Consider the following 15,757-nt stretch of genomic DNA (forward strand, 5'->3'; position numbering starts at 1 on the left):
CCCTATCAAACTACCACTGGAATTTTTCACAGAACTAGAACAAAAAATTTCACAATTTGTATGGAAACACAAAAGACCCTGAATAGCCAAAGCAAACTTGAGAAAGAAAAATGGAGCTGGAGGAATCAGGCTCCCTGATTTCAGACTATACTACAAAGCTACAGTAATCAAGACAGTATGGTACTGGCACAAAAACAGAAATATAGATCAATGGAACAGGATAGAAAGCCCAGAGATAAACCCACGCACATACAGTCACCTTATCTTTGATAAAGGAGGCAAGAATACACAGCAGAGAAAAGACAGCCTCTTCAATAAGTGGTGCTGGGAAAACTGGACAGGTACATGTAAAACTATGAAATTAGAACACTCCCTAACACCATACACAAAAATAAACTCAAAATGGATTAAAGACCTAAATGTAAGGCCAGACACTATCAAACTCTTAGAGGAAAACATAGGAAGAACACTCTATGAAATAAATCACAGCAAGATCCTTTTGACCCACCTCCTAGAGAAATGGAAATAAAAACAAAAATAAACAAATGGGACCTAATGAAACTTAAAGGCTTTTGCACAGCAAAGGGAACCATAAACAAGACCAAAAGACAACCCTCAGAATGGGAGAAAATATTTGCCAATGAAGCAACTGACAAAGGATTAATCTCCAAAATTTACAAGCAGCTCATGCAGCTCAATATCAAAAAACAAACAATCCAATCCAAAAATGGGTTGAAGACGTAAACAGAGATTTATCCAAAGAAGATTTACAGATTGCCAACAAACACATGAAAGAATGCTCAACATCATTAATCATTAGAGACATGCAAATCAAAACTACAATTAGATAGCATCTTGTATCGGTCAGAATGGCCGTCATCAAAAAATCTAGAAACAGTAAATGCTGGAGAGGGTGTGGAGAAAAGGGAACCCTCTTGCACTGTTGTGGGAATGTAAACTGATACAGCCACTATGGAGAACAGTATGGAGGTTCCTTAAAAAACTAAAAATAGAACAACCATATGACGCAGCTATCCCCCTAATGGGCATATACCCTGAGAAAACAATAATTCAAAAAGTGTCATGGACCAAAATGTTCATTGCAGCTCTATTTACAATACCTAGGACACTGAAGCAACCTAAGTGTCCATCAACAGATGAATGGATAAAGATGTGGCACATATATACAATGGAATATTACTCAGGCATAAAAACAATTGAAACTGAGTTATTTGTAGTGAGGTGGATGGACCTAGAGTCTGTCATACAGAGTGAAGTAAGTCAGAAGGAGAAAAACAAATACTGTATGCTAACACATATATATGGAATCTAAGGGAAAAAGAAAAAACGGTCATGAAGAACCAGGGGCAAGATGGGAATAAAGACACAGAACTATTAAAGAATAGACTTCAGGATATGGAGAGGGGTAAGGGTAAGCTCTGACAAAGTGAGAGAGTGGCATGGACATATATACACTAGCAAATGTAAAATAGATAGCTAGTGGGAAGCAGCCACATAGCACAGGGAGATCAGCTCGGTGCTTTGTGACCATCTAGAGGGGTGGCATAGAGAGGGTGGGATGGAGGGAGATGCAACAGGGAAGAGATATGGAAACATATGTATATGTATAACTGATTCACTTTGTTATAAAGCAGAAACTAACACACCATTGTAAAGCAATTATACTCCAATAAAGATGTTAAAAAAAGAAAAAAAAGAAAATTACAGACCAATACCACTGATGAATATAGATGCAAAAATGCTCAACAAAATACTAGCAAACAGAATCCGACAACACATTAAAAGGATCATACACCACGATCAAGTGAGATTTATCCCAGGGATGCAAGGATTCTTCAATATATGCAAATCAATCAATGTGATACACCATATTAACAATTGAAGACTAAAATCCATATGATCACCTCAATAGATGCAGAAAAAGCTTTTGACAAAATTCAACACCCATTTATGAGAAAAACTCTCCAGAAAGTGGGCATAGAGGGAACCTACCTCAACATAATAAAGGCCACATATGACAAACCCACAGCAAACATCATTCTCAGTGCTGAAAAACTGAAACCATTTCCCCTAAGATCAGGAATGAGACATGGATGTCCATTCTCACCACTATTATTCAACATAGTTTTGGAAGTCCTAGCCACGGCAACCAGAGAAGAAAAAGAAATAAAAGGAATAGAAACTGGAATAGAAAAAGTAAAACTGTCACTGTTTGCAGATGACACGATATTATACATAGAGAATTCTAAAAATGCCACCAGAAAACTACTAGAACTAATCAATGAATTTGGTAAAGTTGCAGGATACAAAATTAATGCACAGAAATCTCTTGCATTCCTATACACTAATGATGAAAAATCTGAAACAGAAATTATGGAAACACTCCCATTTACCATTGCAACAAAAAGAATAAAATACCTAGGAATAAATCTACCTAAGGATACCAAAGACCTGTATGCAGAAAACTGTAAGACACTGATGAAAGAAATTAAAGATGATATCAACAGATGGAGAGATATATCATGTTCTTGGATTGGAAGAATCAATATTGTGAAAATGACTATACTACCCAAAGCAAACTACAGATTCAATGCAATCCCTATCAAATTACCAATGGCATTTTTTACGGAACTAGAACAAATCATCTTAAAATTTGTATGGAGACACAAAAGGCTATGAATAACCAAAGCAGCCTTGAGGGAAAAAAACGGAGCTGGAGGAATCAGACTCCCTTACTTCAGACTATACTACAAAGCTACAGTAACCAAGACAGTATGGTACTGGCACAAAAACAGAAATATAGATCAACAGAATAAGATAGAATGCCCAGAGATTAACCAATGCACCTATGGTCAATTAATCTATGACAAAGGAGGCAAAGATATACAACACAGAAAAGACAGTTTCTTCAATAAGTGTTGCTGGGGAAACTGGACAGCTACATGTAAAAGAATGAAATTAGAACACTCCCTAACACCATGCACAAAAATAAACTCAAAATGGATTCGAGACCTAAATGTAACACCAGACACTATAAAACTCTTAGAGGAAAACACAGGAAGAACTCTCTATGACATAAATCACAGCAAGGTCTTTTTTGATCCACCTACTAGAGAAATGGAAATAAAAACAAAAATAAACAAATGGGACCTAATGAAACTTAAAAGCTTTTGCACAACAAAGGAAACCATAAAGAAGACAAAAAGACAAACCTCAGAATGGGAGAAAATATTTACAAATGAATCAACGGACAAAGGATTAATCTCCAAAATATATAAACAGCTCATGCACCTCAACATTAAAGAAACAATCAACCCAATCCAAAAGTGGGCAGAAGACCTAAATAGACATTTCTCCAAAGAAGACATACAGATGGTCAAGAAGCACATGAAAAGCTGCTCAACATCACTAATTATTAGAGAAATGCAAATCAAAACTACAGTGAGGTATCACCTCACACCAGTTAGAATGGGCATCATCAGGAAATCTACAAAGAATAAATGCTGGAGAGGGTGTGGAGAAAAGAGAACCCTCTTGCACTGTTGGTGGGAATGTAAATTGATACAGCCACTATGGAGAACAGTATGCAGGTTCCTTAAAAAACTAAAAATAGAATTACCATATGATCCAGCAATCCTGCTACTGGGTATATACCCAGAGAAAACCATAATTCAAAAAGACACATGCACCCCAATGTTCACTGCAGCACTATTTACAATAGCCAGGTCATGGAAGCAACCTAAATGTCCATCGACAGACGAATGGATAAAGAAGAAGTGGTACATATATACAATGGAATATTACTCAGCCATAAAAAGGAACGAAGTTGAGTTATTTGTTGAGACGTGGATGGATCTAGAGACTGTCATACAGAGTGAAGTAAGTCAGAAAGAGAAAAACAAATATCTTATATTAACACATGTATGTGGAACCTAGAAAAATGGTACAGATGAAGCAGTTTGCAGGGCAGAAGTTGAGACACAGATGTAGAGAACAAACGTATGGACACCAAGGGGGGAAAACCGCAGTGGGGTGGGGATGGTGGAGTGCTGAATTGGGCGATTGGGATTGACATGTATACAATGATGTGTATAAAATTGATGTCTAATAAGAACCTGCAGTATAAAAAAATCAAACAAACTAAAAAAACAACTAATACTAAAATTTCTTTGGGTTATTTGTATGGAAATATGTTAATATAAATGTTTCAGACATTACCTGAAATTTCTAAAAATCTTATATGTTCTGTTATAATGTTATAAGTCATAATTCTAGTTATTACTTTAAAATGTATATCTCAGAAATAACTAAATTACCTTGTCAATTGCATTATTATGAACTTTTATCAAATCTTTAACCATGGTCATTTTTAAGTCTTTTGTCATGTACAGACAGTTCTGGGTGTACTCTGATGCTTTTGCAAAAATGTTCCTATAAAAGGGTTTCATCTTCAAGTAATTCATGGAAAAGACTCTGACAAGTACAGGTTTCTGGTAACTGACTATACTGCTGAACTGAATGAATCAGCATTTTCAGAACTCTAATGGAAAACTGATGAATTCATAAAAGTGCTAACAAAAGAAGATAAAAAATTAATTTTATGGGACTGAGTGAACTGATGAGGATGATTATAATTTTTGTGACTTTCTGTTTGAATAAAATAAAAATCCCACAAGGACTCAGAGGCAAAAAATATACAAATCAATTTTCACTGCAAAGTAAAGGAGCTGTTACAGCGGAGGATTACTGGACTGAATGTCAATATTATGACATAGTATGAGTGTGTTTCATGTTTGGTAATTGCAATCATTGTTGCTTTTGTTGTGGTCATCCATTTACAATGCTTGGTGTCAGTTTATTTATCTCTTGTAAAAATAAAACACTGTGTGTGTGTGTGTGTGAAAAATTTAAAAATTAAAAAATAAAAAAGTAAATTAAATAAAAAGGAAATAAGAAAAGTCTGAAGTCAATAATCTAATCTTCCATCTCAAACTACGAAAAGAAGAGCAACTTAAACCCAAAGCAAGAAAAAGGAAACAATAAAAATTAGCACAGATACCAATAAAACTGAAAACAGAAAAACAGAAAACAAATAAAAGCAAAACCTGGTTCTTTGCAAATATCAATAAAAATGATAAACTCCTAGCAAGACTGATAAACAAAAAGAGAGAACACACACATTACCAAATATCAAGAATGAAAGCATCATCAGGAAATGCTATGAACATAAATACAACAACTTAAATGAAAGGACGAATTCTTTGAAAACCACAAAGTTCCAAATTTCATCTGACATGAATAGATAACTTGAATAATCTCATAACTATTAAAGAAATTATATTCTTAGATAAAATTCTTCAGAGAAAAGAAAAAACTTCAGGCCCAGATAGTTTCACATGTGAATTCTACCAAACATTTAAAGAATGAATAATATAAATTCTGCACATCTCTTCTAGAAAAGAGAAGAGAAGGGAATACTTCCCAAATTATATTTTTAACATCTTTATTGGAGTATAATTGCTTTACAATGTTGTGTTACTTTCTGCTGTATAACAAAGTGAATCAGCTATATGTATAGATATATCCCCATATTCCCTCCCTCTTACATCTCCCTCCAACTCTCCCTATCCCACCCATCTAGGTGGTGACAAAGCACCAAGTTGATCTCCCTCTGGAATGCAGCTGCTTCCCACTAGCTATCTATTTTACATTTGGTAGTGTATATAGGTCAATGCTATTCTCTCACTGCATCCCAGCTTACCCTTCCCACTCCCCGTGTCCTCAAGTCCATTCTCTACGTCTGGGTCTTCATTCCTGTCCTGCCCTTAGGTTCTTCAGAACCTTATTTTTTTTGCTTACATTCCATATATATGTTTTAGCATATAGTATTTGTTTTTCTCTTTATGACTTACTTCACTCTGTAAGACAGACTCTAGGTCCATCAAACTCACTACAAACAACTCAATTTCATTTTTTATGGCCGAGAAATATTCCACTGTATATAAGTGCCACAACTTCTTTATCCATTCATCTGTCAATGGACACTTAGGTTGCTTCCATATCCTGGCTACTGTAAACAGAGCTGCAGTGAACATAGTGGTATATGACTCTTTTTGAATTATGGTTTTCTCGGGGTATATGCCCAGTAGTGGGATTGCTGGGTCATATGGAGTTCTATTTTTAGGTTTCTAAGGAACCTGCATACTGTTCTCCATAGTGGCTGTATCAATTTACATACCCACCAACAGTACAAGAGTGTTCCCTTTTCTCCACACCCTCTCCAGCATTTATTGTTTCTAGATTTTTTGATGATGGCCATTCTCACTGGTGTGAGGAGATACCTCATTGTAGTTTTGATTTGTATTTGTCTAATGATTAGTGATGTTGAGCATCCTTTCATGTGTTTGTTCGCAATCTATAAATCTCCTTTGGAGAAATGTCTATTTAGGTCTTCTTCCCATTTTTGGATTGGGTTGTTCGTTGTTTTGATATTGAGCTGCATGAGCTGCTTGTATATTTTGGAGATTAATCCTTTGTCAGTTGCTTCATTTGCAAATATTTTCTCCCATTCTGAGGGTCATCTTTTCATCTTCTTTATGATTTCTTTTCCTGTTCAAAAGCTTTTAAGTTTCATTAGGTCCCATTTGTTTGTTTTTATTTCCATTTCTCTAGGGGGTGGGTCAAAAAGGATCTTGCTGTGATTTATGTCATAGAGTGTTCTGCCTATGTTTTCCATTAAGATTTTTATAGTGTCTGGCCTTACATTTAGGTCTTTAATACCTTTTGAGTTTATTTTTGTATACGGTGTTAGGGAGTGTTCTAATTTCATTCTTTTACATGTAGCTGTCCAGTTTCCCCAGCACCATTTGTTGAAGAGGCTGTCTTTCCACCATTGTATAGTTTGGATCTATCCTGGAGAATGTTCCACGAACACCTGAGAAGAAAGAGTATTCTGTTGTTTTTGGATGGAATGTCCTATAAATATCAATTAAGTCCATCTTCTTTAATGTATCATTTAAAGCTTGTGTTTCCTTATTTATTTTCATTTTGGATGATCTGTCCATTGGTGAAACTGGGGCGTTAAAGTCCCCTACTATCATTGTGTTACTGTCGATTTCCCCTTTTATGGCTGTTAGCATTTGCCTTACGTACTGAGGTGTTCCTATGCTGGGTGCATAAATATTTACAATTGTTATATCTTCTTCTTGGATTGATCCTTTGATCATTATGTAGTGTCCTTCTTTGTCTCTTGTAATAGTCTTTGTTTTAAAGTCTATTTTGTCTGATATGAGAATTGCTACTCCAGCTTTCTTTTGATTTCCATTTGCATGGAATATCTTTTTCCATCCCCTCTCTTACAGTCTGTATCTATCCCTAGGTCTGAAGTGGGTCTCTTGTAGACAGCATATATATATGGGTTTTGTTTTTGTATGCATTCAGCCAGTCTATGTCTTTTGGTTGGAGCATTTAATCCATTTACCTTTAAGGTAGTTATCAATATGTATGTTCCTATTACCATTTTCTTAATTGTTTCAGGTTTGTTATTGTAGGTCTTTTCCTTCTCTTGTGTTTCCTGCCTAGAGAAGTTCCTTTAATGTTTGTTGTAAAGCTGGTTTGGTGGTGCTGAATTCTCTTAGCTTTTTCTTGTCTGTAAAGGTTTTAATTTCTCTGTCGAATCTGAATGAAATCCTTGCTGGGTAATCTTTTTTGTAGGTTTTTCCCTTTCATCACTTTAAATATGTCCTGCCAGTCCCTTCTGGCTTGCAGAGTTTCTGCTGAAAGATCAGCTGTTAACCTTATGGGGATTCCCTTGTATATTATTTTTTGCTTTTCCCTTGCTGCTTTTAATATTTTTATTTTGTATTTAATTTTTGATAATTTTATTAATATGTGTCTTGGCATGTCTCTGCTTGGATATATCCTGTATGGGACTCTCTGCACTTCCTAGATGTGACTGACTATTTCTTTTCCCATGTTAGGGAAGTTTTCAACTATAATCTCTTCAAATATTTTCTCAGTCCCTTTCTTTTTTCTCTTCTTCTTCTGGGACCCCTATAATTCAAATGTTGGTATGTTTAATATTGTCCCAGAGATCTCTGAGATTGTCCTCAATTCTTTTCATTCTGTTTTCTTTATTCTGCTCTGCTGTAGTTATTTCCTCTATTTTATCTTCCAGGTCACTTATCCGTTCTTCTGCCTCAGTTATTCTGCTATTGATTCCTTCTAGAGATTTTTAATTTCATTTATTTTGTTGTTCTTCATTGTTTGCTCTTTAGTTCTTCCAGAAAGAACTAAAGAACCAGAAAAATACAGTACACAAATATTTTTAAAAAGAACACTACAGACCAACATATATCATAAACATAGATGCAAAAATCCTCAACAAAATATTAGCATATAAGAGTTGCAATAAATAAGAATAATACTCCAGAACCAAGTGGAGTTTATCCCAGGAATATGAGCCTGCTTCAATATTTAAAAATCAATATAATCCACCACATCAATAGGCTAAAGCCAAAAACAAAATCAATAGATGCAGGAAAAAAGCATTTGACAAATTTAACATTGTCATGATAAATATGTATCAGCAAACTAAGAATGGAAAGTAAATTTCTCAACCTGATCAAAGGTAGCAGCAAAAACTCTACAGTTAAGATCATACTAATGGTGAAAGATTAACTACTTTATTTCGAAGATCAGGGACAAGACAAGGTTGTCCACTCTTACTGATTCTATCAACATCATAATTAAGTCCTGCACAGTGCAATAAAACACAAAAATGAAGTTAAATGTATACAGACTGGAAAGGGATCAAACTGTCTCCATTTGCAAATGACATAATTGTCTATGTAGATAACTTCAAGAAATCTACCAAAAAAAGAACTCCTAAGATTTAATAAGTGAGTTTTAGCAAGATCATAGAAAACAAGGTCAACACACAAATATCAATATTTCATATTGGCACTGTACAAATGGAAACCAAAAAATTTTTTAAATACCATTTACAATAGCTACAAAAAAGAAAATATTTGGGTATAAATCTAACAAAACATGTACAGGATCTGTATGGTTTTTTTAAAAAAAATCAAAGAAAATCTAAATACATGAGAGACATACTACATTCATGGTTCATGGGTTGGAAGATTCAACATAGAAAAAAATGTTGATTCTATGCAAATTCACCTATAAATGTGTATTGGGGGTCCCCAAGACCACCTCCAGGTACAATGATTCCTAGGATGACTCACAGGACTCAGCACATAGTCACACTCATGGCTATGATTTATTATAGCAAAAGATACAAAGCAAAGAGAAAAGAAGCATGGGCAAAAATTGGTGAAAACCAGAAGCAAGCTTCCAAGAGTCCTATTCCCGCAGAGTCTCTCAGGATGCAGTTAATTCCTCCAGCAATAAGACGGAACAATACGTGTCAAGTGTTGTGTAACAGGGAAGCTCATTAATGACTCAGTGCCTAACATTTTACTGGGAGCTGGTCACATAAACACTCTACCTAACATGGACCAAAGTTCCAGACTCGCAGAAGGAAAGCAGGTGTTCAGAATAAACCATAGTGTTTGCACAAAGAGTTTAGGCACAGTTATCATTAGGGGAGAATTTTACAGCAGTGTAGGGAACTGCTTACCAATCAAGTTCCCAGATGCCAGCCAAAGGGCAACCTTGCAAACAGGCCTTTCTAAGGCTAGCAGCATCATGCCTGTTATGTTAACTCTTTTCTGCACAAGATGTAATTCAATTCCAATCAAACCCTCAGCGGGATTTTTTAGTAGATATAGACAAACTGATTCTAAAATTTGTCTAGAAAGGCTAAGACACTAGAATAGCTAAAACAATTTTGAAAAAAAAGACAGAATAGGGTTGGAAGAATCATGTTACCTCGTTTTAAGACTTACTATAAAACTATAGAAATAAAGGCTGCAATACTGGCAAAGGGATAGACACAGATCAATGAAACAGAATATTTAAAAAAAGTATAGAAATAGACCCACACAAATAAGGCAAACAGATTTTTGGCAAAGGTGCAAAAGCAATTTACTGGAGAAAGTATATTTTTCCACAAATGGTATTAGAACAATTAGACATCCATATGCAAAACAATGAAACTTGATTTCAAAACCTGCATACCTTATATAAAAATTAACTCAAAATGAATTACAGATTTAATGTTAAAGCTATAAAATTTTTAGATAAAATATGGGAGAAAATATTCATGACCTAGGTTTAAGCAGAGTTCTTAGATATGACACAAAAATTGCAATCCATACAGAAAACATTGAAAAACTGGACTATCAAAATCAGAAATTTTTGCTCTGTGAAAGACACAGATAAAAGAATCAAAAGACTACAGACTGGTAGGATATGTTTGTAAATCACACATCCAACAAAGGATTTGCATCCAGAACATGTAAAGAACTCTCATAACTTGACACAAAGAAAATAAACTACCCAATTTAAAACTGGGCAAAAGACACAGACACTTCATCAAAAAGGATATACAGATGACAAGTATGATGTTCAACATCATTAGCAAATGCAAATTAGAACTACGGTGAGATTCCTCTACACATCTATATGGCTAAAGTTTAAAAAAAAATACCCAGTGCTGACCAGGAATTCAGGGCAGCTAGAACTCTCATACACTGCAGGTGAGAGTGCAAGATGATACAGTCACTCTGTAGCACTTTCTCATTAAGTTAAACATACATTTATCATATGACACAGCAATCCCATTCCTGGGTATTGATGTTAGGAATGAAAACTTATATTCACATAAAACCCTGTAAATTAATGTTTATAGATGTTCTTTTCACAGTCTCAGAAACTGGAAACAACCCAAATGGCCTTCAATGGGTGAAGGGTTAAACTAACCTTGGTACATCCATACCATGGAATACTACTCAGCAATAAAAAGGAATGAACTATTGATACACACAACTTGGACAGACCTCAAGGGAATTATGGTGAGTGATAAAAGTCAATCCCAAAATGTTACAAAGGTCAAAAAGAGAAAAACAAATACCGTATGCTAACACATATATATGGAATCTTAAAAAAAAAATTGGTTCTGAACATCCTAGGGCCAGGACAGGAATAAAGATGCAGACATAGGGCTTCCCTGGTGGTGCAGTGGTTGAGAGTCCGCCTGCTGATGCAGGGGACGCGGGTTCGTGCCCCGGTCAGGGAAGATCCCACGTGCCGTGGAGCGGCTGGGCCCGTGAGCCATGGCCGCTGAGCCTGCGTGTCCGGAGCCTGTGCTCCGCAACGGGAAGGGCCACAATGGTGAGAGGCCTATGTACCGAAAAAAAAAAAAAAGATGCAGACGTAGAGAATGGACTTAAGGACACGGGGAGGGGGAAGGGTAAGCTGAGACGAAGTGAGAGAGTGGCACTGACATATATACACTACCAAATGTAAAACAGATAACTAGTGGGAAGCAGCTGCATCGCACAGGGAGATTAGCTCAATGCTTTGTGACCACCTAGAGGGGTGGGATAGGGAGGGTGGGAGGGAGATGCAAGAGGGAGGGGATATGGGGATATATGTATACATATAGCTGATTCACTCTGTTATACAGCAGCAACTAACACAACAATGTAAAGCAATTATACTCCAATAAAGATGTTAAAAAAAAAAGCGGGGGATAATAAACACACACAAATGTTAACACTGTTTGTACGTTGTGGGATCATAAGTAATTATAATTTCTTACTTTGCTATAATAATTATGAATTTTGTGCAATAAAAATAACAAAACTTTTTTATTAAAAGATTCAGTTCATCATTCCAGCTGCTAGAGATATTTTATCTGTTATCCATTTATTTCCTACCCCTACTCCCAGTTTCATGCCATCTGTGAATTTGATGAGATGATCTTCTCTGTTCTCATCTACATCACTTATAAAAATATTGATCAGAACAAAGTCCACTGGCAGTCTACTAGAAATCTCTTTCTTGCTTGGTAATGATCAGCAATCTTTGTGATCAATTTTACTTATTTAAGATTTACTCAAATTCTACTCTTATCTAATTTACTATTTTGCATCATTTCCATAAGATGACATTTTCATGCTTTGCTGATGTTCAAATATACCATGTCTACCACATTTCCCTGGTCTGTCACTCCAAAGTGAGCCTGAACCATTACTCTGGTACTTAAAGGATATTAAACTATATTACATTTTCTTCCCAATTATATAGTAAGCCTCTGCTGGGCATATACTATGCTTTATATTTCCTTGCAAACTCCACAGCAATCCTTTCAATTCCATTCATTCAACAAATATTTATTGACACCTACTACGTCCAGGTACTATTCTGGACTACCTTTGTTAGTATAAAGTGATAATTAAGTATTCATAACAATATTCCCTCAACATCCAACCCTCAACAAACAGCCATCTGCCCTGTTTGGGGCTACAATGTCCTTCCTATTACCCATCCCATCCAAAGCTTGAGAGCCTTTGTCACTAACCCCTATCCAAATCACAAGATATACTTTTACAGGATTTTGAGAATGATTAAACTGACATACCATCATTGCCTTTTCTAGAAATCTCTCTCCTTCCACTGGGTTCTCCGAGTGTCTCATTAATAACATTCTTATAGTACTTAGTATATTCTACTTTGTATTGTTCTTATCTGCCTGCTTGTCTTATCTTGTCCCCTAGGTCATAAGCTCCCTGAGGGCAGGAATCATGGCTTATTCAGCTCTGTAGACCCAGTAAATTTTTACTACGTTTGGGACCTGGCAATGCTGAATGAATAATTGATAAAGAGAATATCAGCCCCTTAAGGCAGCAGTTGTCAGGCTTACCTGCACCTCCACCAACCAGTCCACGAGAATGGCCCTCATGTCACTGTTGATATCATTCTGCCTGGTCATGTATTTTTTAAGTATGAACTTTTCCTGGCAGCAAGAAGAAAGAAGTGTTAACAAATAAACTCTTCCTGTAGTTCAAAAATTGTAACTTGGGAAAAAATATTTGCAACTAATATCTCAGAAAAAAATTGTAACCTAAGTAATTTCCTCAGGGTTCTAAATCATTATTTTCAGCTGGTATCAGATAGGGGCAGATAAAAGTATCCTTTTCCAGACAAGTTTCAGTTATCCTTAGGAAATGGACACACATGATATTTAAGTGTCAGGGTGGATAGCGAGGAGTCCAGGAGAATATGGAATATGGGCAGGAATACACCTATGACTATAGATGAATACCAAAGAGATTCTGCCCCTTCTTTGCAATTCAGTCTAAAGCACAATACCAGGCTGTGTAAAGGAGTCCTTCTCAAACTTTAACATGCATATGTGAAAGATACTTGAGGATCTTTAAAATTCACATTCTAATTTAGAAGGTTTGGGGTGAGGCTAGGTTTCTGCATATCTTTTTTTTAATTTAATTTTATTTATTTTTTTATATAGCACGTTCTTATGTTATTGATTTTAGTTAGTGTATATATGTCAATATATATGTCAATCCCAATCTCCCATAAGATCCCCAGTGAAACCAATACTGCTGAGCTAAGGCCTGCACTTTTAGTATAGTAATCTCTTGCTTCCTCCAAGGTATACTAGAAAAAGTACAGGCACTGGAGTCAGTTAATCTATTGCTGTGTCTCTAGAGAGAAGATGAGATATTCATCTTTCCTCTTATGCATGGCTTGCTAAAATTCTAGTTAGTAGATAACCTTGGTCCCATCTGTTCCACTGAGAGACAGAAGAAAATCTGGAATTGATGAATATTAGTGGTAAAAGAGACTGGCAGATTTCAAAGGAGAAAGAAAATTTCACCAGGTTGGAGAGCTGGAATAAAAGGTCTGGTTTTACATATGATGCCAGAAACTTGCACAGAGAAAGGAAAAGATCCCTAAGAGCAGTCACTCAGAAAGAGCCCGCTTGACAATTTTTGTGTCTGAGATTAGCTCCTCAACAATTAGAGGTGTAGGCTTATGGTCTCCAAGGTAATTAGACTTTAGTTCATATCCCAGATCTACCACATACTATTTGTGTTGACTGAGCAGTTTCCTCCAACTATAAAAAGGAGATAATAATACCTACCATCATGAAGTTATTGGGAAAATTAAACAAGATAATGTTTATAAATCCCTTAGCACAATGTTTAACTCATAGTATGCTACCAGTAGATGTCAGTTGCTGCTAATATTGTTTTCATCATCATTATTACCTCCCCTTTAAACTTGCATTTGAAGGATGTGTGATGAGAAAATGAGAACTGGAAATCATTGCCCCTCACCCTCACCACCTACACACCTCTCTCTCCTTCATGTAACTGAAGATATCCTTAGCATATATTGAGTTGAAAAATGGATCACTGTGGTCCTTGTCAATATCCTCCAGTGGGGTCATCTGCTTGGAAATCACCAGAAAGACATATTAAGAGAAAGATTCCAAGGAAAGCTTAGCACACATACATAAAAAATGACTCCTTTCTTCCCACTGTCATCTCCTCCTAAGGTTCCTCAAGCCTTATATGTCCTGGGCCATAACAGAGCACCCCTTGGGCCTGTAATCCTCATACTGTTGAGTAACCAAGAAATGCTTAGTCCTCCTGTACATACCTGCTCTGCCCTAAGAAACAGACACTATTTTTACAGGTAAACTCAAGATTCTCCAAGAAAGACATTCTTGTCTTACTCTTTCAAATTATGTCACCTGTCTTCTTAGGTCCCTTGTTATGTCTCAGTGCTTTGATCTGGCCCAGTTCATCTTCTTGTTAGCCTTTTCCTCCCTTCTACACATTTAACCAGGTTGTTCTGCCTACAAGAGGGGTCTTTCTTCTTCTGCTTGCCAAATTTCATCCCTTAGTCCTTCCAATTTACAACTTAAAAACCATCTTCCTTGGAAGATGCCTCTGTGAACTTAATCCATCTTTAGCTAAGGTCCAATGTAATGCAGACTGCAATTACTAAGAAAGGCAATTTCCTGAAAGAAATTGTCTAGCCACTACTGAAAAGCATATATATACATACATATATATATATATTATATATATATGTATATAATACACACACACACACACACACACACACACACACACACACACACACACAGTATTCCAGACCCTTGGGGGGTATTCCTGGAATAAATACTTTTTAATTGTTCAGGTACATCACTACGCCAATCACAAAGTCAAGAGATTCCACAAGGCCAACTTGATTTAATACCAATTGCTTAGGAAGGCAAAAAAAATCTCTTTGCTAGCAGCCACCTCCAGGACAACAAAGAACACTTCATCTAATTTAAGAAGAAAGAAACAGAATACCTCCTTCTCTGATCTCTTGTCCTGAGATGAGAAAGGTTCATTGGAACTGGATTCACAAGTACTGGACTGGCTTGTGGTACTGAACTTGCCCACACTGGACATGGTGACAGTGCTGGACAAGCCTGTTCTAGAGTCAGGGGCAGTGGTAGACACATGTGGGCTGGTTTCAACTTGGAGGATGATGAAATCTTTGATAAAGGTGTCTTCTTTGTGAGTGAGATTCTTTTGCAAGGCCAATGGCTCCTTGGAAGACAAGTCTTTCTCACTGCTGGGCTTCTCCTGCAAGGCCAAGTGCTCCTTCAGGATAGGCTCCTCCTCAATTGTGGGATTCTCCTGCAAGGCCAAGGGCTCCTCGAAGAGGGTCTCTTTCTCACTCGTGGGCTTCTCCTGCAAGGCCAAGGACTCCCTCAAGATGATTTCCTTCTCAATGCTGGGAT

General features: G+C 36.4%; 1 protein-coding gene across 1 annotated transcript in view; it reads right to left on the minus strand.

The window, feature by feature from the left end:
• The window catches only part of CCNB3 (cyclin B3), a 53,783-nt gene that overhangs the window by 13,255 nt on the left and 24,771 nt on the right, over positions 1-15,757 (minus strand). Inside the window, exons 7-9 of the mRNA XM_060138046.1 lie at positions 15,321-15,726; positions 14,309-14,404; positions 12,854-12,946 (exon numbers count right to left, since the gene is read on the minus strand). Coding sequence (XP_059994029.1) covers positions 12,854-12,946; positions 14,309-14,404; positions 15,321-15,726 — 595 coding nt within the window. The remainder of the gene's footprint in view (positions 1-12,853; positions 12,947-14,308; positions 14,405-15,320; positions 15,727-15,757) is intronic.

This window comes from Lagenorhynchus albirostris, chromosome X (genome assembly GCF_949774975.1).
Source record: "Lagenorhynchus albirostris chromosome X, mLagAlb1.1, whole genome shotgun sequence".
NCBI classification, from domain to species: Eukaryota; Metazoa; Chordata; class Mammalia; order Artiodactyla; family Delphinidae; genus Lagenorhynchus; species Lagenorhynchus albirostris.